At 39.3% G+C, this 24,580-nt stretch overlaps 1 protein-coding gene across 1 annotated transcript; it reads right to left on the bottom strand.

Annotated features, from left to right (window-relative positions):
• Positions 1-1,787: 1,787 nt before the first annotated feature.
• Positions 1,788-24,274, bottom strand: rasgef1ba (RasGEF domain family, member 1Ba). The gene is made up of 14 exons (XM_061817839.1): positions 23,998-24,274; positions 18,160-18,333; positions 17,416-17,538; positions 17,198-17,335; positions 11,159-11,374; positions 10,221-10,295; positions 9,479-9,574; positions 8,595-8,697; positions 6,873-6,952; positions 6,683-6,778; positions 4,738-4,833; positions 3,134-3,257; positions 2,737-2,809; positions 1,788-2,446 (listed from the first exon to the last, which is right to left on the bottom strand). The coding sequence occupies exons 2-14, from the start codon at positions 18,319-18,321 to the stop codon at positions 2,422-2,424; spliced, it is 1,407 nt and encodes a 468-aa protein (XP_061673823.1). The 5' UTR covers positions 18,322-18,333; positions 23,998-24,274; the 3' UTR covers positions 1,788-2,421.
• Positions 24,275-24,580: the final 306 nt, after the last annotated feature.

The raw sequence follows: 24,580 nt of genomic DNA, 5'->3' as shown, positions 1-24,580 counted from the left end.
TCAACTGCCTTTTGAATTTTCATCCTCTTTAGTGCGTTTCTAACTTCCCCCTTAGTGATAATTGCCACTTCCTGGTCCTTCACTCTTGCCTCTTCAACTCTTCCTTCTCTCTCATTTTCTTCATTCATCAACTTCTCAAAGTATTCTTTCCATCTATTTAGTACACTACCGGCACCAGTCAACACATTTCCATCTCTGTCCTTAATCACCCTTACCTACTGCACATCCTTCCCATCTCTTATCTCTCTGTCTGGCCAACCTGTAGGCGATCCTTTTCTCCTTCTTTCGTGTCCAACCTGGTGTTGATGTCATCATATGCCACTTGTTTAGCCTTCACCACCTCTATCTTTGCCCTAAGTCACATCTCAATGTATTCCTTTCGCTTCTCCTCAGTCCTCTCAGTGTCCCACTTTTTCTTCTTTTGACTTCCTGTATTTTGGGGTTCCACCACCAAGTTTCCTTCTCCCCTTTCCTACCAGAAGACACACCAAGTACTCTCCTACCTGTTTCTCTGACCACCTTGGCTGTAGTAGTCCAGTCTTCCGGGAGCTCCTCCTGTCCATCAAGAGCCTGTCTCAACTCTTTCTGAAAGGCTGCACAACATTCTTCCTTTCTCAGCTTCCACCACATGGTTCTCTGCGCAACCTTTGTCTTCTTAATCTTCCGACCCACCACCAGAGTCATCCTACACACCACCATCCTATGCTGTCGAGCTACACTCTCCCCTACCACTACTTTACAGTCAGTAACCTCATTCAGATTACATCGTCTGCACAAAATATAATCCACCTGCGTGCTTCTACCTCCGCTCTTGTAGGTCACTATATGTTCCTCCCTCTTCTGGAAATAAGTGTTCACCACTGCCAATTCCATCCTTTTTGCGAAGTTCACCACCATCTGACCCTGAAAATTCCTTTGCTGAATGCCGTACTTACCCATCACTTCTTCATCGCCCCAGTTTCCTTCGCCAACATGTCCACTGAAGTCTGCACCAATCACAACTCTCTCTTTCTCTCTCTGGGATGCTCAGGAATACTTTGTCTAGTTCCTTCCAGAATTTCTCTTTCAACTCGAGGTCACATCCTACGTCTGGGGCATAACCGCTAATCACATTATACATAACACCCTCAATTTCAAATTTCAGCCTCATCACTCGATCTGATATTTTTTTCACCTCTAAGACATTCTTAGCCAGCTCTTCCTTTAAAATTAACTGTACTTCATTCCTTTTCCCCCATCTTCTCCATGGTAAAATTATTAAAACCCTGCTCCTAAACGTCTAGCCTTACTATCTTTCCACCTGCTCTCCTGGATGCACAATCTATCAACCTTTCTCCTAATCATCATGTCAACCAACTCTTAACTTTTCCCGTCATCATCCCAACATTCAAAGTCCCTACACTCAGTTGTAGGCTCTGTGCATTCCTCTTCTTCTGCCGACGAATCCGGTTGCCTCCTCTTTTTGTCTTCGACCCACAGTAGCTAAATTTCCACCAATGCCCAGCATGTTAACGGTGCCGGGGTATTGTATTCTTTACATGAAAGCTCATATTTGTTTGGCACAGTTTCACGCTGAATGGCCTTCCTGATGCAATCCTCTGGATTTATTCGAGTTTGGGGCCTGCCTCCAGATTGCACTGGCTTGTGCCCCCATAGGGGTGCATTGAAAATTTTACAGTTTTGCCGAAAAATGGCACTGAAATGAGTTTGGTGACAAACTATCCTGAGGCAGATTTAAAAATTTGGCAATTATCAATGATAAACAACACCAATAAGACATTTTGCATTTTCTTTTTTTATTAACTCACTCTTGGTGACAAAAAAACATTTAAATAGGTGTGGATGGGGGAAAAATTAGGCATTATTTACACAAAAACTAAAGATCTACAGAAATCACAATTGACAATTAAATAAGGTAAATATTGAGGTGGGGACTCTACATAAAAACACAAAACTTTCATTACATAAAGTGTTTTTCAAAAACTTGAGCAGAGGAAAACATGTCAAACAACAATTAACATAAAAATGCTAAAGCGTGTAGCTTATTCACTGTGTTCAGATGCCAACATGCTAAGTTAGCACTCGAGGCATCTTTGAAATGCAGCCTGCGCATTTATTTCATCCAAAAAACCCAAGAAATGAATAACAGCTAGCTTTAGCTTCGTGACGTGGCACGTGTTAGCCAACCAGCAGCTAGCACGTAGCTCCACCCACTCAAAGGGATCATCGTAGAAAAGGAGACTAGAAAAGTCTTACAAAGAGGTGGAAAAAGCCGCCATCTACATCGAAGCAACGCGTACAAATGTAAAATGTAACTTTTGTGGTTTCCTCATAGACATGGAGGATACTGTATTTTTTTTTTTTATTATTATTATTTAAAGTCACTTTTGGGACAGCTGGGGTCTTCCTCATGTTGGAGGTTTACGCTCGATTTAGCAGCGTTGATCTGCAAAGATGGGTAAAAAAGTGCAGATAAATTTAACAAGAAGAAGAAAAAGATCAAGTGTTTAGCGGTGTGGACTATAGTATTAACTGATTTTTTTTATAATTAAATATGTTTTCAACTCACTTTCATTCTATAGAAAAACATTTTCCTTAATTGCTATTTTGGTTCTATATTATTTCTAAAACATAAATGTGTATGAAATAATTTGACCATTCAGTTTGAAATGATGGAATATTTTATATGACTTCAATCAATGAATTTCTTTGATGAAATGTTATCCTCGGCATTACCTGAGCGACTTCCATCTGTCTTTCTCGGTGTTGTTGTCGGGACCTTCGCTCTCGTACGACGCCAGATACAACGCTACCAATGAGAAAACATCATGGAATAAACATCAGCTCGCAGCCGCCACCGTTTCAAGCGCTTCTCATCAAGCCCGATAAAGTTCAGCTGTTCTAGTAGCCTTTTCCTGACAACTCTTTTCTCCATTTCATCTTTTAGGTCATATTAATGGTAAAGACGTACTTTTAATGATTAAACTCGGTCTCCATTCTTTTGCATCAAAAGACCTGGCATTCTCAAATGTGTGTGTACACTTTTTCCAGCCACTACGTTTAGACTCAAGGATGCTCGCCATCTGTGTCCGGCAGGTCTGTAATGAGACGCTTTGGTGTGCGTCCTGCGTACCATCTTCGCTGCAGACGGGCGCGCTCAGCAGGTAGTGCAGAATCTTGCGGTCCTTGTCAAACGGACACTCCACCTTCTTCCAGCTCATGAATTCGCTAACTTGCTTGGCCAATTCCCACAATTTCTACAAAAGAACCAATAAAAAAAAAAAAACAGTCAGAATTTCCTTTTGTATAGGAATATGACAAGTTACAGATGAACGGCTTCTCCAAATAAATAATAGGACTATATTTCTGTAAAATAACCACAGTGCGTTTATTTATATATACTTTTATGTTTTCATTTAAAATTACTTTTGCTTGTAAAAGGTGGCCTTTATTCACTGACATTCATGAGTCGTGAAAAAAAATCATAATTTTCTAACATACATATATATATATATATATATATATATATACACACACTGTATGTGATATTACTGTGATTAAATTAGTCTCTCGTTTTTTACTGTTTAATTTTTTTCCATAAAGTTAAAACTATTTTCAGAACCTTGACATTTTATGTCTTGTTAAAAACCCATAATTTAAAGATTGTCTTCTAGAATGTGAACCCATTTTACAAAATTGGGACATCTTGCTCAAATTTTCTGTTTTTATGTTTTTGTAACGTTCCATGAAGTTAGAAAGGAATGCGTTTATATTTTTTTAAAAAAGATTTTGTCTTGTGAGATTACAATTTTTTCTCATAGATCAGAGGTGTACACATTGTAGTTCTGGTTTCCCTAAGAGGGGGGTTATGACTGTGAAACAAAAATATTGAATCGTCTCATCATGTTTACATAATCAATTTATGAGTTAGTTTTGGAATCAGAAATCAAGGGTAATGGTTTTTTTTTTTCAACTATTCACGTTTGGTAACACAAAAATGCTTGTAATATCTCAACGCTATCATTCATGATACATGAAAATTTCAAATTTTGGTACCGATTTTTACAAGAATCATGGAAATTGACACTGTAAAATTGGCTTCGCGGGCCACATAAAATCATGCAGGGGGCTGCATCTGGCCCTTGGGCCTTGCGTTTGACACCAGTGTGATACAGTAGATGACTAGTTTCAAAGTTAAGACTTTGGTCTTGTAAAATGAATTATGAATATCCTCATAAAATTTTGCTGTAACAGCTGGAATACTGAAATAAAAACTTGTTCACACACACATTGTAAAATGGCATATATATATATAATTAGGGATTTATTATAAATTTTAAAATTTTCTTGTACAGTTAAATTTATTTTCCATAAAATTAGCATTTTCGTATACATTTTCATATTTTTTCAATATTGAAAATCTTTTTTTTTTATTATCATTATTGACGGTATTTTAAGATCTTTGATATCGTGTGAAATGAGAAGTTTGCTCACGACATTTAGGACTTTTGTTCAACGTTCACATCAACAAACAGACAAACGCTAATAAAAAAAAAAAAAGTGACGATGACGGTCACAAAAAAGTCCAAAGGAATGGAAAACACCCAAAGTGTGACTAAAGTGTGTGCTACTTCTCTTCTCTATTACGAGGCATTCTTTAGGGAAGTTGACATTTTAAGAACCTGGAGTAATTCCCCCCCGAGCTAAATAAAAGTCCCATTTTTGGGGCGGGCCTACCTGAAAGTTGACGTGTCCGTTGTGCAGCCGGTTGGCGCAGCCTTCGTTCAGAAAGTAGATGTCTTTGATGAGCAGGCTGAAGAACGGGATGACGATCTGGAATTGAAAATAGCTATGCATTCATATTTCACATTTTATTGAATAAAGTGTCCAGCCCAAACACCGAGCTCTTTGTCATCAGTGTCACGCTGTTAGTTATTCCAGCGAAGCCGTGCGTGTTCGGGAGACATGTGTTGCTGTTATTACAGTATTATTAAGAAAAGCCAACATGACAGGACAGCGTGTTGCGTAACCAGAGCGGACACCCTGTTGTTGCCGCACGACCAAACCACATAACAAACCAACAACAAACATTGTGACTGGGAATGATCATCATGTAAAAATCTCAAGTCGGCAAGAGCAACTTTGGTACACAAAAACAGAAAACAGCAACAACAACAACATTACTAATGAAAATCAACTTTCCTTTCCTCAGTTTTTATGCTAAATCAACCTTTTTCATAGCAATCTGCAATGAGTATGAGTACTTAAAGTATGTATTTAAGAAGAGAAAAAATGTTTTTGACAAAACTTTAAATGAATTCTAAAAACAAAACTGACCATCCATCCATTTTCCATTGTACTTATCCTCACAAGGGCCGTGGGAGAGCTGGTGCCTATCCTATCTATTTTCAGGCAGGAGGTAGGGTACACCCTGAACCGGTTGTCAATCAATTGCAGGGCACAGAGTATAGACAAACAACCATTCGCACCAAGGAGCAATTTAGAGTCTTCCATTAAGCTATCACACGTCTTTGGGATGTGGCAAGAAACGGGAGTAGCTGGAGAAAACCCAAACAGGCACAGGGAGAACATGCAAACTCCACAGACGCGAGACCAGATTTTAACGCAGGTCCTCAAGACAGTGAGTCAGACGCTCTAACCTGTCGTCCATCTTGCTGGCACATATAATAATAATAATACTGATAATAAAATAAACAACTCTGTGGAGATTGCAGCAAACCAGTAACGCCCCCCTGTTCTCAAGTCGCTCCTTGGGTGACAGGTGACAGTAGCAGGCACATACCAGACATGCTGGAAATTTCCACTTAGTGACCCCCAACCTTTTGTCTGCTTGTGTAACCCACTCTCCACAAACAAATCAAACATTCCTCCCAGGGAACTTATGCCGCTTATATAAAAATCTCACTTATGCAACAATTGAGCCGGATCATGTTGCTAACGTTCGCTATGTGGTCTGGAGGGAGGCCATGTTTGTTTTTCCAAGACAAAGAACAGCGTGACCCGTTTACAACTTGGCCACGGCAAACATTCAAAACTGGATCATACTGTAACCCTGTTAAATAAAAGATCATTTTAAAGGGCTTAAAACAGCATTGGTGCATCCCCAATCTTTGGACCCTCTGAAAAAAATTAATGATAAATCCCATTCAAAAATGGCAAACCCCTTCATCACACATACCCAATAAAATCTAAAACTGGGAGGGGGGGGGTGTCATTTAAGGAGCTAAAGACAATGATGTCACCGCTCTCATTTGCACACCCATTGAAAAAAAGCAAACAAAAAGGCTATTTAAAGGCAGACGAATGAGGAGGTGACACACACTAAAATATGTAAATTGGGGGGGGTTCATATAAAAGGCTGAAGACAAAGACAGCGCACCGCCTTTCTTTTGTATACCCTCAAAAATTGAGAGGAAAAAAAAAAGGCCATTAAAGGGCGAAAAACAGAGACTTCATTGCGACTCCATGGGGACAAGAATTCCTGCAGCTACCGCTGGCAGGTTACGTTCAACAACGGAAAATCCATTTTTGGTCCAATTATTCGATTAATTGATGAAACAGTCGGTAGAAGACTCCAATGTAAACACTTTCAATAGATGTTCTTCAATTGTATTTCTGCCGGGCGCCAATTTTGGCATCAAGCGACACAGTACGTCCTCACCTTCTCCCTGCTGCTGTTGGCGGTGATGGACCTCTGGGTGGCGCCGCGGAGTGCCGTCCTGTAATTGTAGAAGTTTCCGGAGGGATCCATCTGGTGCTGTGGAGACACACGCATCACAAAGACACTATGTTGACGCAAGTACTGGGATGTTGTTGTTGTATGGAGAGGAGATGACAAAAATACAACGTACCTCGAGGATGTCAAACTTTGCCGTCTTCACTTTGCTCCACGTCTTCTTGAGGCGCGACACGGGGCTCATGTTCATCCCGGCTAGAATGAAAAACACCCACATTTACAACAACAACACACCCCCAACTTTACTGCCCCAAGGACAATGGCGTGAAGGTACGCCTCATTTGCTGCTTGATGCCGCTCAAAAAGTTCCTTATCACCATGGACACTTACAATATTTTTCAGAATGCCTTGATATTGCCAAACTGTGCACAATATTATACATGTCACGGCTTTTATAGGGGTTACAAGCCTTAATAGAACATTTCCTAACCTCCCTCTATGAGGGAATAGAAAATGTCCAAATGAAAGCACCCCATTTCCTTGAAGTGTTTCAGTGTCAACGAAATGAAAAATGTGAAAAAAATTATATTATTATATATTATATATTGCTGTAGCCTGCTGAATTCGATGATGATAGTATGTCTTTTATATACTGCCCCCGGTGGCCAAGGTGTACACATCTGAAGGAGTAGCACAATGTTAATTGAATTGAAGCAAAATCCATCCGTCCATCCATTTTCTGAACTGCTTATCCTCACAAAGGTCACGGGAGTGCTGGAGCCTATCACAGCTCTCTTCAGGCAGGAGGCGCGGTATAACCTGAACTGGTGTCATATCTGGCAAAATGTTTCATACTGACATTTAATTGTAATTATTGTATGTTTTGATAATGTACAACATTATACGGTGACATTTTTGTAATTAATGACACTATAAAATAATGTTTTGTTTTTGGGAAGGGGGAGGCAGGACTATGTTAACGGCATTTGTATTCATTTAATTAGGGAATGTTATCTATAGTGTTTTTAACTATACAAGTATAAAGACGGAACAAAACCATTTATCTGAAGGCACAGCTGTATATGCCCAATTCCTTCATAACATTATTTTTTCTAACCTGAAAAAATAAACATTCAAAACGTAGCTTAAGGGGGGGGGGGGGGGGGACATGATGTTATCTAAGTTGATAGCACACTACCTAACCCTTCCCTCTCTATGGCCTGGTACTGGATGTCCAATTTAAAGTGCTGAACTCTCTTGATGCGTTAGTTCATTTAAAAATATCATAATTTCTCCCCTAACCACGATGACTTTATTGGATTTGGGCATTGGTTTTTACGGTGTAAGAAGTCTGGGAAAAACTGATCATCAGATGTTTTGCTCACCACTGGTTCCCAGGAGACTTTTTTTTGTGTCTCACTCACTTAGTCATTAATTAGCAAATGACAGCTGTTGTCCAAATGGCCCCGCCTGCACTCAACACCCCCGTCCTAAAAAGAAAAAACATCTTGACCCGTTCTTCCGTGTGATCGGACTCTCTCTGGTCAGTGTTGACCATCTGCTTTGATTGTTTGTGCACCCCCAACTATTCCTACGTAGTGCAGGCTGACCAGATTACCCCCCCCACACAAACATGTCCCCCAAAAGCCAGGACCACCCTTTGGCCAAACATGGAGGTTAGCACCAAGTGTGTGAATCTCATCATGCATTTTCCATCATTTTTAAATCCTGAATTGTGGTGTGGACACCTGTGGAACTACATGGAATTAACATGTAATGGCAGACTGGTTCGTAAAGATTACATTTGGTTCCGTTTTTTTTTTTTCTTGAACATTAAAAAGCGAGGCGTTGCACTGACAGGATAAGGACAAGTGTGCACAATAGATGATCAACTTACAAATGATGGCCATGAGGGAGTTGAAGTTGCCGATGTTGAAGCATTCACGTGCCACGTCGATGAAGAACTCCACCACCCTTGCACGCTGCTTCTTCTTTACGGGCTGCCCAAAAAAAACAACAAAATCACTTCCAGAAGTGTTGGCAGGGACGAACATTAGCAGCAAAGCTTCATGTTTGTTCATGCTAACCAGGACTGCTATGTGAATCTAGCATTAAGATTCCCACATAGTTTGCAGGTAAGACAGACCACCGTTGAAACATGGCTCCTGCATCACGGCAAGGGCAGGCTACACAGATGTGAACACATGACCATCCCAAATGAATCATATTTGTGCAAAATAAAGAAGTTTGTTATGGTTAGGTTTAGGGAAAGGGTTGGGGTTTAAGGCAATTTAGGATAGGTTAAGGTTAGGATTAGTCTGGGTTACGTTTAGTGGGAAATGTGTAATGGCCACCACACTTTAGTCATATATTTCTTTTCCTGCCTGGAACCAATAGGGTGTGTTTTATGATGATCGTGATTTGCTTCAAAGCTAAGTCCTTGACGTTTATGCTAATAGTTTGCTAATGCAAACTGGAACTCAATTATCAATACAAGACAAAGCAGGTAAGAAGTCAAGTTTAAAACACTTTTGGGTTTGGAAAAATTGAGGTTTTACTTCTTTGCAACGTTAACATCCATTAACACCAAAGCTAATGTCTTGAAGGCTAATGCTCAACATTTGCCAACACTAGCCAGAACTGATAAATCAAAAACAACACATTTAAGCATCAATAAAGTCTATTTTTTGTGTGTATGTGTGTGTGTGTTGTGGGGGGGGTTAATTACTTAACATTGAAAACAGCCCTTGGCAATGAGCGCTAACAGCCGTAGCCACTCACCATGCAGATTTCCGTAGCCACTAGGTAGCTGAGCCTGTTAAACCAGTCCACGTAGGCCTCCAGGTTAGTGGCCTTCTTGTGGTCACTGAAGCGACTCTGCCACAACAAAAATAATACTTTTGAGTTTCATCAAAGCTACTTAGCTTAGCATCACTAAGTGTAATCAGAAGAACAATAGAGGCTAGTATAATTCCTTTGTGTATGTAATCTTCATGATTTAATTTCAAACATTCTTTTGACTGTGCACAATTCACTCCATGGAGGGGCACCCACCCACCTTGGGGGGTGTGGGGGGCGCCACCCCTCCACTTTTGGGCCCATTGAAGGTACGAGACAGGCTGGCCCGAGGCAGAATGGTAACCTTGCATCTCAAATCAGCCTGTTGCCTAGCAGCTCGAGAGCCCAACCAGACTAGCCCCCCCCCCCTCCGCTCCCCCCACCCCACAATCTGCAGCAAGTGTGGTTGCTAAGCAATTCCCGTCTAATTCAACATCCCGCCGAGATTTGAAGGAAATTGTCGGGTGAGAGTGTTTTAGCGTTTTATCTATTTTACAAGCTCGGCCGCAGATATTTCTTTTGTCTGTTGCTGTCACCCAACCCCGGCATGAACCAGAGACAGTCGCCCCGCGTTGTGTAAACTTCAACTCCATCCAGACCTCAAAAAGTGTGTCAAACCGCAGCGAGCACATTGCATAATGGATGCCTTATCTGCTGATTTATTCAGGGAAAGGCTTTCTTTTACCTTGTTGTTGTCCACCGGATCTTTTTGGATGAATGCTTGGACAAATTCCTCGGGGCCGATGTAGCCGAGTCTCTCCTGGAAAAAGGAAGACCAACATCTTAAATCCTTAAATAAAATCCACCAAAGTCTTGGGGTTTTTTTCCCCCGTTACAGAGAGATTTGCACTGAAACGGGTGGTGAAGTGATGCCACAGTTAGATATTGCATGTGAACTAATATTTTCACTGCTCATTTCAAGGGTTACAGTACAAGAGTTGTCTTTTTGGAAAGCTTAGCAAAATGTAGGCTACAGGGGGCTTGGATATGGTTCCAAGTGGGTTCAAAATTCTGGGGTGTCTCAGGACAGACAGGAAGCAAGTGCATGTAGGAAAAAAAAATAATTCCAGCCAGAGATGAATCATGTTTTTTTTCCTAAAAGGTTTTCCAGGAAATGTTCCTTTTTCATTATTTCTGGGGAAATGTTCTCTTTATCCTTTTCCCATTCAGTTTCAAGAATGATTTGCATAGATAAAGGTGTTACAAATGATGATTTGAATTTTGGGGGTTTAGGGATAGTGTACGAGAAAGGTCTCGGTGGTCTTGTTGGTAAGCTAGGGCTCCTCAAAACCCTTTGACTGGAAACAAGGCAAAAGTTACAGTTTATACTACAGACAAACAACTGTATTTTGAGTTTTCCAAGGTCAACGGTTAACCAAAAATTGAGATTTTTAGGTGTAATAGCCTCAGAGAGACAGGAAGATAGCCCAGAACTAAACCCAGTAAGGAGTGCTTTTTGGTGTATTTCCAGGTCAGGAACTATAACCATACAGCCTTTCTGACCACAGCAATCTCCCATAATGATCACTTTGAAGGCTACTGCATCTGATTTTTCGCTGACTCCACAGTTAAAATAAAACCTTGACACTGATCAGTTCGTATTTCTCCAGTTTTGGCTCTCACCAGTTCTATGTGGGTCAGCTGCTGGGCCACGGTGAAAGGGTCATTGCAGATGGACATTATGTCTCTTTGGTGGGCAGGCTGGGGTTTGGCCTTGAGGACGGTCAGACGCTCGGCCACTGTGGCATTGATCTTGAGCAGAGCCTCCTCGTATTGGCTGAGAACAGTCAGCCTCCGGATCAAACCTTGGCTCAACTGGCTCACCGCCTTCCTGTAAATCTGCCAGTGGGGGGGTACACATCCATCAGTGAGGTGATTACATTTTATTTCAGGAATCAGATTATCCACAGAAGAGGATGTGGATCTGATCAAGGATTTACACAGAAAACAGAGTCTTTGAAAAACCATGATGGGTCAGCTCAAGTGAATTGCATAGAAAAGTCAAATACGAACTCTATCCAATCTAAATATGTTCAAAAACAGATCATTCTTAAAGTTACATGCAAATGTATTGCACTTTAAAGTTATAAACAACTGAATTGTGTTGTTGTTTTTTTTTTTTTTCCCCTTTCAGTTGCCACGCTTGGACTATACCATGTTTTTGAGTGTTACCTATAGCAACAGACCGCAATGAAAGCGAAGTACAGTTGGAGTGCATTTCAGTACTACGATGGAGAATTAAAACTTTTATATTAACCTTATTTAGGAGCACAAAAGGGTATAAAGGTACATTCCCAAGCTGTAAAAGTCAAGTGTCCCCATGTAGGATACTAAGCAAGGACCGGGAAAACAACAACTTACTGTCAAAACCTGTTTGGCACTCAACTGTTGCACCGAAAAACATTACCGATATTTTAGTCACATTTACAATCATGTTTTATAACGATCCTAAACAAGAGTGACATCTTCACTCATCTGTATTCACTGAGCATAACCACACAAAGTCAGCACGCAACCAATTGTAGAAAACTCGCGCTCAAAACATAAAACTGGAAATAAATAAAGAACAGTTGTGGCAGTGGACACTGTTGATCTTGACTCAACTACAAGTTGACATAAGCAGTAAATAAATCAGAGTACCGACAACTTCCAAATGCTGTGTGCATCATTACTGAGCTGGGATGTCGTTAAAAAGAAGCTAATGTGCATTTAAAAGTTTTAATTTCTTTTATTTTCCCTGATTTTCAAAGCCGCTTATCCTCACAAGTGTCACAGAAGTGCATAAGAATTTCTGCATCCATTTCAATATCATTTAATCATAAATGCATTTTTATTTAATTTTGTCTTTAAAGGAAGTAATGTGATGACCACCACCAGAGGTGGGGCGGCGCCCTCGTGCCATCTGCTGGCTAGCCGCCATTGCACAGCAACCTTTACGAAAACACCTCACAGAAAGCAAGGGTTGAAATTTCATTTTAGGTTGATTTCATCCATCCCAAAATTTGAAGAAAAAAGTATCTACAAACAGATAAAGTTGCAAATGCTGAACAAGAATCTAAAGGTTCACGGTATGCCTAACGTTTTTTAGAGTGATGTATGGAAGTTTGGTTTTCTGATCCGACTTGATCCAAAACCTTTATAGCCAGCATCAAGCCGTTCCCCGTTTGGCTCTGCTCGAGTTGTTTTAGACTAAAGTAATGGCACAGCCACGACTCCCTAAAGAACCTTGAGGGCGTTTGTTTTTCACCAGCATACTCTGAGAGTGCTGACATGTGAACCGAGCTGGCCCAAAACCCCAAAAAAAAAAAAAAAAAAAAACACTTGCACATCACATCGCTGTCCTCGGGGGTCAGTTACGCAAACTCCTTCCTGTCAAAATCAGTAAAGCCTCTCCAGTGGACAGATGGACCCCTTGACTTCCTAGCTTCGAGGGTTAAGGAGCCTCTGCTGGTCTGGACTCCGAAGAGGCTAAGATTAGATAATCGTCCCCGTACTGACACATTTAACTTGCTTACATAAGGGTGTGTGGGTGGGGGTGCGCATATGTTTCACTTTATGTATTTCTCACCACCACATCCTGCACAACTTTAAGCCAAGTCAGGCTTCCAAACTCTGCAAAAACAAACCATCGTAACTACGTCAACAACAACCTCCACCAAAGAGGAACAGCCGCAACTGCTTTCCAGTTCCAGGGTGGGACCGTGTGATGACGTTTCCAGCCAATCAGGCGTGGCGAGACTGGATTCCAGTGCCGTGAGACAAAACAAATCCATGACTTCAAGCTGACCTCCCCTGAACAAAACAAGGCCTGCTGATTTCTCATCAATTGCAAGATAGCGCCGTCACTGAAAACGGGAAAAGTCAAACGTTAAAATTTCTTTGTAAAAACTTAACTACTGTAAGTCATTTTTAACTTACAGTCACAATATTCCAAGGATTGGCTATGTCCGTGTAGATTGTCAGACATCTACAGGTCATCGTAATCCACAAAGGCTGACTCAAAGAAACTGAAGTGTCTTGTTTTGAATTTGTTGTATTTTTCTTGCATTCTGAAAACTATAAAAATATGATGGAGGCATCAATGCTTTGAGACGTGAACAATGTTGCAGCAAGCTAGTTGCAATGGTGAGAGAAATGTATTTGGAATAGTTGGTATTTTAAGATTTTTTTTAATGAAAAAAACATTACAAGATAAAGCTGACAATTTTAAAACAAAATGTTGTAAAGTTACAAGAGTAACAATCATATAACAATCATAATTTACAAAATAAAATTGGCAATTTGTGGGGGGAATTTACAAGAATAATATTTTTCCAAGAACAAAATCGATTTTCAAAAGATAGTTCAGGTTTGGTTTTAAAACAAATCATACAATTACAAGAAAATATTTTTTCTTCAAGGAAAAGTAGAGGATTGAAGTTGCGGAAGTTGAGTTAGGGTATTAAAATATTAAAGATAAATCGTTTTCAAGAAAAACTAAAATTGAAGTCACGTCATGAACCTGCCACTCCAGCCCGGGCTGTGCGGGTGCCCGTGCGCTCGCGCTAATTGGGAGGAAGACACCTGCGCCTCATCCGGGCTGATTATCCGGCGTATTTATATGACCCCGATGACGACTGGTGCTCGGCCAGATCGTTGAGCTTCATGTCCCGTTCGAGTACTCCCGTATCCCTGATCGACAACCCGCGTGTACCGACCTCCGCCTGTTCTCCGACCGACCCCGTAAGCCTGACTCCTTTGACACTTCTGCCTTCCTTGATCGAGCTCCCGTGTACCGACTCCTGCCTGCCCGCCCGCTCAGCTGCTCTCTTCGCCCGACGCATCAACTACCGCTGCTGCACCTGACTGCCTGCCCGATCCCCGACCAAACAATTACAAAATATTACAATGAGTCCCTTTAAGTTAATGCTTCAAAAATAAAGTCCTGAATATTATTGCAAAAAATTACAGGAATAAAATTGTATTTATTTGGGGGGATTACATGAAGCTAAAATATCCAGCCTATTTTTCCACTCCAGGAAGAAAATGCGGCCACAAGATTAAATTATTTTTATTTTTTAAATGTCTTAATATTCCAATATTTTTTTTTTAAATTGGGTGTGGAAGTCAAAAAACAAAAAGAGCAAAGAAAAAAATCTGTCGTGATATTACAAGATTAAAGTCAGATTTTTTTTCTTTTTTTTATTCAAATCGATGGTCCTGGACATGAAAATTAGCCCAGGTAGAGTTTTACGAGTTGGATGGAGAAAACATCTGTTCCATAATTCTCATAAATTAAAAAAAAAAAAAAAATGCAAGGAGAGACTCACGAAAGGAGGTCCCATTTTGTCCGTTTCTCCTCCCACATCCCTAATTACAGTGTTACTACGCAAGCTGTGCGGTCTGGATGCACATCCCAGCAGATGTTCCCTTGTCGATCCTTCTTTCACCTTCACAAGATGCACAAAATGTTCCAAATAGACAACATATGTGACGAGCACGATTAGCTCAAGGCCAACTTTGAACTACTGTGAGAATTTCACGTGTACGCTGAGAGGATCGTATAAAAGGTTGCTTTATCTCATTCATATTGCACTCGTCTTGTGATTGCAATTTTTTTTCGTTCCCAGGCTTCACCCCTTTTCCACAAAAACATGACTGTGGGGAGTGAACACTGGTTTTGTAGCCATGATACAGCTTATTCTTTTTCCATTATTCACTGTGAATTTAATTTTTACCGTCACAGTGTTCAAGTGTCACTATATTAGATGTCTCTGTGTGAATATTCTTTTTATATGAAAGGGGGAAAATTATTGCAAAAATAGACAAAAATTTCAAACAAAATAAAAAAGGAAAAAAGATATTGCGTGCAAATTAAAATAAAATGGATGGAATTTTTATTTGAAAATATATACTAAGTGAATATTAGTGTATTCATTTATTATTACAAAATTATATACAAATAAATGAGGCAACTTTGAAAAAGTATAGAATTTGAATTGTATGAACACAAGAAAATTAATAAAATTGCATCCATAAAACTTCCCAAAAAAATTCGCAAAAGGGGAAATTTTTTTAAATGATGCCAAATATGGGGAAAAAAAATTCAATAACTACAAAGTAAAATTAGAACTAAACAAAGAAACATTTTAAAATGTTAAAAAAATATGGATTTTAGTGTTACCAATACAAACAATATTTTGATGCACAAAAAAATATGACTACAATTGTATAAATACAACTTGCATAAAAAAACTTACATTGTACCAAAAAAGTTTTTCTAGATATTTAAATCAAAATTATGAAATTATACAATTAATGATCATATTGCGAATGATAATTCTAAAATGTTGGAAAAGTTTTGTCTTTAAAAATTGTACTAATACTGTAAAAGATTATTTCAATTTTTAAATCTACTAATAGGAGAATACTAAGGTTGCATAACAAAAAAGGCAGTTGTAAAAAAAAAAAAAAAAAAAAAACATTAAATTGTACTGAAGAATTTAACTCACTTGAAAAAAATAAAAATTACTTACATACATTATAAATTATAAATTTAATGAATCCAAGAAAGTCCAGATACTGTTACTTTTCATTAAATGGATTAATAGACAAAAAGTAAAAATATATGAATATGTCGAAACACATGCAAAATACAAGACGGAATGGGTGTCCATCTAATGATGTTTCTGTTCCCGTTTTGATTTTGAGATTTAAAAAAAAAAGGGGGGGGGGTTCCATACCACTGATGACTCATTTGAAACTTGCATGGAGTCAGGTGGTTAATTGAAGGCAAGAGGTCTTGGCATGGAGACAGATGGCTGTTTGCCTTCCCCATCTGCTCTTTGCAAGCTCCTCCTGCTGCTATATTGTCAGCGTCCAACCCCCCAAAATACACACAATAAACAAACAAATGGCTCCCATGATAGAAACACACAGCAAGTCACACACCAGTGCAAGTTGTGCTAACTGCTGGTGCTATGATAACAGATGATGCTTTGCTAATCCAACAATAGAGCAACAAATTCATTTTATAAAAAGACAACACATCTCCAATCGGTATTGCTACATTAAATAGCACTATGCTAAACGGTAATACCGGTTATATATAATATGCTAAGCCACATTGACTGAACAAAAGAGTTAGTTGATGACTCAAGGCTGAGTATTCTAACTGCTGATTTGATACTAACATGTAACTATGCTGGTGACTTTATGCTAGCAGGGTAGCAGCAAGCTGAATAATGATGCTACACCAACCCACGCAAACAGAAGGACTGTCGACTATACTCCAACTGTCTTGACAACTCAAGAGTAACAGCTTGAAAGCGTGATGCTATGCTAACTAGTAGCACTATGCTACCTATATTCTGTGCCAGAAGCTGGCACAATGCTAAGCTGTGACGCATGGCTAAATTATGAATCTAACCTGGGTGGCAATATACTATTTCGTGATGCTACGCTAACCCACACAGACGCATAAAAGACAGTTGGATTCCGCTACAATGGCTTGAAAACTGGAGGGCAAAAACCATTGCTATGCTAACCAGTAACTTTGTGCTAACAGATGGCAAACTGCTGCAACTATGCTCGAACTACGAGAGACTACACTTTGTTCTAGCGCTGAGCCGCATAAATATTCAAATATTCCAAGAAGCTTTGTCTGGTTTTTACTGGACCCACCTCGTCTCCAGTGGAGAGCCGATGCGTGAGCTCCTTCAGACTCCGCATCATCCGCTCATCCCGGAAGTCGTACGGGAAGGTTTCTGTCCACTCGGTCAACAGCTGCAGGATCTTTGGAGCGATCTTCCTAAGTCGAATCTGTAACGTTACCAAATATCCACAAGTTGCAATGCTTAATAGGAACAGTTTAAATCCACAGCCGGGAGTGCGGAGCCCACCTTATCGGCTTGGGGATCGCCAAGTCGTTGCTGCTCCACGCAAAGGTGGCACACTTTGGACATAAGCTCGTACGGGTGGATAAAGAGGCGAGAGCTCAGTAGGAATGTGAAGATGTACGTCCTCTGTTGAGGCAGGAAAAAAAATCTTGCCACCAATGGAGAAAATTGAAGCAGTAAAAGGACACTGGAAATGGACTAAATGAGTCTACAATGGCTGCTTTAAAGTAAAATGGCAGACTTCCTATGTCTTTTCGGGCTTGGTCTCTTGAAACTTTGTTGTGGGCCTACTCACTCACATCTACCGAATTTCATGTTACATGGAAAAAGTGGATTCAGAGGTTCAATGACTTTGGCTTTTGTTGTTGTTGTTTTTAGATTATTGTGGTTTCAAAACGTCTGCTTCAAACCAAGATGGCAGTCTTCCTGGGTTTTGGGCATGGTTCATTTAAACTTCTTTGCGAGTCTCTCCATGATTGACCTGCTGACCAAATCTTATGCGGCAAGACTTCGGGGTGGGCTTTGCCAAAAATTTGAGAAGTTGAGTTATAAGAATTTTAAAACGACTCCTTCAACCCAAAAACGGCACACTCCCTGTGTCTTTTCAGGCATATCCTCTTGACACTTTTGGGTGGTTTTACACTTAGACATACGGACCAAATTTTATGATGTTAAGTGAAAAGGGCTTCAGGGCTTGAATTCCCCCCCGTACAAAAAAAAAAAAATTAAAGGTCAAATAATACTCACATCAGGATAATAGTCAACGGTGGGGAGCAGGTGTCGTATGAGGGCCTCCAAGGATCCGGACACCAGGTTGTTGTCATGGTAGGAGAGTCCAGAATAGACCTCCTCCTTGGTCTGGTAGAGGTTTTTGTTATATCCTCCAGTGGTGCGCGGTGTCTGAGGCATGTTGTTATTGTCCTGCAAAAAGCAAGACAAGCGGGTCAGAACCGCAGACGCTGACGCAGAATGGTCAAAAAAAAAAAAAAAAAACGAACAGCCAGTGTGGACGTTTTTGTTTGGGAGGCACAGTGGAGCATTATAAAGCGAGCTGCCTTTAGGCTTTGCTTTCTTTGGACGTGAGCGCTAAAGAAAAAAAATGTGGTCTTCAGGCGGAATTGCATTCAATGTATTATAATAATTTAATAAATGAATTACAGCAGATTTGAGAACCATCAAATGGTTAATTTGTTGGATGTAATTATTTAAATGTTAGTTCATCTAATGAATACACCTTAAAATTGCTAAATTGTAGGTTTTGCTTTTTGTCAATTTTTAGAGAGCCCATGCTACAAAACAACGGAAGCCACGGCAATTTGAGCAACCAAAGACAAATTTTTTTCATTTTTTGACCAGATTTGTTCTAAAACTAAACGGGGGGGGGGGGGGTTTGAGATTCATTTTGGTGTAAAAATACCCTTTATGTAAGTGGATATGTGAAATTTTAGGACAATAGTTCTATTATTTTTTTTAAAATGGGCTTTATGAATATGTTTATTTAAAAAAAAGGAATACAAGGCCAGGAGTGAATGCAAGGTAATTCTGATTATTTTATTATTTTTAAAAATGCGTGGCAGAATAAAGATGCTAATTGTACTCATTGTGCATAACCTCAAACGACACCAAAACAAAAAGTTTAGAAATTAGTCAGGTTACTTAGTCAAGAGATTTCTTACTCTGTGTAACACTAACAAAATCAATAACCATACATCAAGCAAAAAAAAAAAGTTTATATAAATCAGACAACAACAGAAATTGCTTTTGTTGTATAATAATCTTTTTAGAAATGGTTGATAAAAAACATAGTAAAGTCAACGAGGTACCAATAAAGAAATTAATGATACGTGATTTCAAAAACAAAACAGTAAACAAAACAAGCATCCACCTGTCTCTTTGTCCTCTCTTTTTAAAATCACTGGTGTATCTGGCAACGCGAACATGCTTAAAGACTGTTGTAAACAAAAGTTGTTTTTTTGGGGGGGGGAGGCATTAAGTGTTCTTAATCAGCCTGTATGAGCATGGAAGCCACATGGCGCAACAGATGCTCTCGCCGCCAGTTTCTCTTTTCTCATGGAAATGTCCCATCCTCGTGTTCATGAATAGCCGAGACGCACGTGGACTTAATGTGAGGGCGTGTGTGTGAAACCAAAAGATGGCTCTGTTTTGTTTTGTTTGTGTGTGTGTGTGTGTGTGTTTATTTGATCACATTGTCGTTTGTCTGTTCACACGAGGTATTTATTTCCATGAGTGTGCCACTTGGTTTTTGAAGGAAAATGAAAGTAAGATGGCCGCTTCAACCAAAAATGTCAGACTTGCTATTTTGTTTTCACCTCTGGTCCATTCACACCTACGGGCAATTTAGAGTCTTCAATTAACCTACCATGCATGTCTTTGGAATGTGGGAGGAAACCAACAAAGGCGTGAGGAAAACATGCAAGCTGCACACAGGCGAGGCTGGGATTTGAACCCCGGTCCTCAGGACTACAAGGCAGACATGCTAACCAGTTGCCGCATATGTTGCTTTTCAAAACATCCTAAGGACCCTTGAAAATTAATGTTCACAATTTTCTGCTTCAAACCAAAACAGCAGTCTAAAATCATGATAATAATAAAAGCAACAATAATGTCAGTGTCCAACCAAAATGGCAGACCTCCAGTGACTTTGGAGCCACGGCTTCTTGAGTTTTGTGTGGATGTACTCATGATAGACACAGCAATCAAATCCGGCTCCCGGGGAGGCTGAATATTCTTGGCCGCGAATACTACTGATATGAAGTATCAGGTGCTGCTTTGCTGTCCGCTTGTTTGATCGCATTGAGCGGAACAACCCAAAAGGGATGTTGCGTGTGTGACGTCACCCCAGAGAACAATTCCAAAATGCCCGAGGCAGGATGATCTCATCTGAAGATAAAAGTGCTTTTCAGACACATGGACCCCCCCATCCTTGAATTGGATCACGTGTCGTACTTTGACCTAAAGTATCACAGAGTACGGGTCAATAACGCCAAGCAACGACTACAACAACAGTCGCCATTTCAATCGAGAGTTTCTGATGGATATTTTATACTAATGGCAAAGTGATGTTATTTCAAACTAAGCTGTACACTGTCAGGACAAGTCAATGTAAAAAAAAAAAAAAAAAAAAAAGTATAGATTATGAAATAGAAGCCAAAAAAAAAAAAAAAAAATAGCAATAAGGCAATCAGCATGTGGCGACCAGTTCCGGGGGGTTTGGGGCGTGCCACATGTCCTCCCCCGACTGACCAAAGCAACGTTTTAGCACACCGCTGTTGATTTCGCGTGCTTGCCAGCTGAGTGTAAATGTGGCATGCTTTGTTTATGTTGTTAGTGTGACGCCATCAAATATGATACATTGGCATGACAGAACATCAATAGTACACTTTTCAAACTACTGCAACTCTAAAGCGAGCAGGCAGCCAGTGGACGGAGACCTGCTTCAGGACGATGGGCGCGCTCCTGCTTACGTGTTCCAGTTGAAAGGCCAATGGCAGCATTTTGAACCACCTGCAAACTTTTTTCGGGGCGACTCATTTTTGGAACACCCAAATGATGAGTCCAAACTTTTCACATGGACAATCCAAAACCTTGTCGACCATTTTAAAATGTTTTTGGGAACTGAAATGGATCTGAAAGCAAACCCGATCCAATTTCAAATGACAATGTGAACAAATGAGTACTTTTAATTTTTTCGTATCCTTTCAAAGAGGATTCATTAGATTTTTTTTCCCGCTAAATTTGAAATCCATTAAACCATTCTAAATAGTTAAAATAAAAATCGAGTATTAAAAAAATAATTATTAGAGTGAATATTTTTCTTCATTTTAAATGTCCATCAAAATAATTCCAGACATTCTCCATTTTCATAAGGACTATTATCTTGAATTTTAAATGTCAAATTATTTCTAACCTTTTTCAAAATTATTCAAATGCCAAAAATTTGTAGTATTTTTCTTAATTTTCACTGAATAAAATTGTATTTTTGCTTTAAGAGGATTGATTTGAGCATTTTTCTTGGAAATTTTATATTATTTTTTTTTTAATTAAAAGGAATTGCAGAAATTGGAAAATGTTTTTCTCGGTTTTAAATTCATTGAAAAAGAAATGTGAATTTCAAATGTGATTGTAAATTCCTCCCCACCCACCCAAACAATTTAAGATATATTCCACTCTCATTTTAAAAAGGTTAATTTGTATTCTAAATATTTCTCTTGTAATTTTTGGGGGATTATCATTTTTTTTAACAGATAATTAAACCAATGCCTTCATTTTTAATTTGAATCAAGCGTTGCATTTGCGTCACACATTTGAGTTTGACATTGGCAGCCGCCAACTGCGCCGCGACTCGCCGTTGAGATTTTTATTGAACTTAGCCTCTAATTTTCACACATGAAGGCAGCGCAAGCAAACAGCAGCTAACTGGTCCATCGCTACATGAACGTCGTAAAAGCCAGCGCTAAAATTCCCAACTTGAGAGTCGCTTGACATTTCGCACCCAGGTGCCGACAGTGGCGCCCCCGACAGGCAACAAACCGAACTTCGACGTTGCTGTGCTGGTGACTCATGGTCACATTTCAGCTGCACACAAAAACAAAGTTGGACGCACTTGAAGGATGTGAGGACATCAGCATGAAAACATGTGGCAGCGCTACGCTAGCATCCCCATAGCGCATAAATTGTAAATATATTTTCAAATCTTAACAATATGCTGAACAGGATCCACGAAATTCTCAAAATTTACACACATGCTACGGTGAAAAACTTAACGACACAAGATCAGATACAATAATCGGTCTAAAATTCATCATATTTGAAATAAAAATGCATTTTTCTGTCATTTCAATTTCTGTTTTTAGTTGAAAAGTCTGTCTACAAAAGTTGTATGTAAAGGTCATGCAGGATTATTATTATTATAGTTTACAAACTATAAATGTTTAAATTATTTAAAAGATTTAATTCACTGAAATGCATTTTGCATTTCAAATTTAACACTACAAGCAAGGAACAAAAAAAAAAAATGCAGATTAAACCAAAAAGAATTCAGTATTTTTAGTTCAAATTTGAATGAGAAAACTTTAATCACAGTTTACATTGAAAGGTATGGTTCAACTTTTACTTCCCCCCTCCGCACAAAAAAATAATTATGGTGAAATTATTTCAAAATACTTTTGTAATTAAAAAAAAAATACAATTTTAATAAAAAGTTCATTTAAAAAAATCATTTAAAACAATATGCACAAATATAAAATCAAGAATGCAATCAAAAATGAAGTTTATATGAATGTGTAGTATTTTTTAAGTTTGAAAGTTTAGAAAATAAAAATTTAGTTTTTAAATGAAATGTACATTGCATTTAAACGTAATATGAAGTTTTTGAAGGACTATGTACAGTGTATGTAAAATTCTAGTTTCCAAAATTAAAAATACATTAAGTGAAAATGTATGTTTGCACTTAAAACGCAAAAGTATGTTTGATTAAAAGGTCATTAAAAATGAATCAATCTCCACTTCAGGGACCAGAGGACTGAGTGTAACCGATCATAAAATAATAATACACATTTGTGAGCTTGAAGTCACCAAATGCCCACCAAAGAAGCTCATCAAGCTAAATTTGAAATGCAAATGTGTGCATGAACGCAACAGGGCCCACTTGGCAGCCTCCATGTACTGCTCAGAAATGATGATGTAGTACAGACCACAACATGAGGCACACCCCAGTGCGCACTCCAACCCGACCCAGTACAAAAGTTCAACCTTGACACACAACAGAAAACCGGAATGGCACCGGGGTGACCCGTTCAGCATTTTGCAACCACAAAAGAACTAACAAACAAACAAATAAAATAAATAACGTGCACAGGTCAAGAGGGCGTTGGGGATTAGCCTGATCTTGCAGGGGATGTGGCAGGAATCCTCTTAGGCAGAAAGTGTGGGCTCGTCTTTGGGGCTCCAAACGCAAGCATTGACTGAAATCACAGTCAAACTGTGACTTGTTTGTCAATACAAGTACAGTATAAGTCACTTGCACTTGTTGGTACGTACGGTGGCCCTGAGGGGCCAAAGAACCACACACTCAATAAATGTGACATTACGGCAGGGGGAGAAGGAAACCTGAAAGGTGTGAAGCTCATATACTATATTGTATATAGTTTCATTTCAGTCCTCCACCAGAATTTTCCTTGTTAATTATTGTTGAATTATTTCAACAGGGATCCTTTTGTTCCTAATTTTCTTACACCCTGGTACCAGCTATTTATTTATTTATTATATACAGCATTACTTTTATTCTATTTTTTCACCCTGTTATTGCAAATGTCCTTGCTATGTATTTTTATTTCAGATATTTTTCTCCTCGTGGTACTTGCTATTTGTTCGTTAAGTCTTTCAAACCTCGAGGTTTATTTTAAATTTTCACATTTCTTCCGACACGATTAATTTTAAGTTATTTTTGTTTTCTCCATCACATTCTATTCAGTGCATACTCTCGTTTCTTGTATTGTCTTTTGTAATCCCCTACACCCAAAAAAATAAATAAAATGAACACACAAACAAATGCATTCAGGTTACCTCGGTTCCAGGTGGGCGTGCTTCCTTTCCCCCTTAAAAAAATGAAGAAAAATTCTTCTAAGTGTCCCTAATATTTTTGTCCACGTCCCGTCCGTGTCAAAGTATTAGCGAGGCCAACAATGCAACCACAAAAGCAAAAAAATAAAAATAAATAAATGGTAAGAATGAAAAGGAGCCAGACAAGTGAGCCGGGTGGCTGTGGAGTGGAAGCCGCGTGAAGGCGCCTGATGTCCGGCGTGGAACACAGAGATACGTCCCGTGCGCCTCTGAGGTTCGATTTGAGTTCTGGAGCTCCGGACTTACTCCAGTCTTTTTTTAACCAAGTCGTCCAGCCAATCAGAGTAGGGAAACAGCTCCTTGCCACGCCCCCACTCCTCTCCAATTGGTTTCTGTTTCTTTTAGTCTTGATTTTCCCGGTTGTTTATTCCAGCACTTCTTCTTTTACGCACTATTTAATTTCTGTTTCCCAGAAACTGAATTCTCAAAGAATTATTCTAAAACGGGAATGTAAATACACAAAGAGGGAAAATATTTTAAACCCTGATCCCAATTTGGACTCATTTAATTCATACTTCAGAATGCA

This window comes from Syngnathoides biaculeatus, chromosome 4, assembly GCF_019802595.1.
Source record: "Syngnathoides biaculeatus isolate LvHL_M chromosome 4, ASM1980259v1, whole genome shotgun sequence".
NCBI lineage: Eukaryota > Metazoa > Chordata > Actinopteri > Syngnathiformes > Syngnathidae > Syngnathoides > Syngnathoides biaculeatus.
Note: the sequence above shows the minus strand (reverse complement) of the source record. Positions and strands in the feature narration are given on the sequence as shown.

Coding starts and splice junctions, on each gene's coding strand:
- rasgef1ba (XM_061817839.1), bottom strand. CDS start 18,321: ATGCCTCAGACACCGCGCACCACTGGAGGATATAACAAAAACCTCTAC. Junction 9,575..10,220: donor ATCCGGTGGACAACAACAAG/GTAAAAGAAAGC, acceptor TTGTTGTGGCAG/AGTCGCTTCAGTGACCACAA. Junction 4,834..6,682: donor CCAACAGCAGCAGGGAGAAG/GTGAGGACGTAC, acceptor TTTCAATTCCAG/ATCGTCATCCCGTTCTTCAG.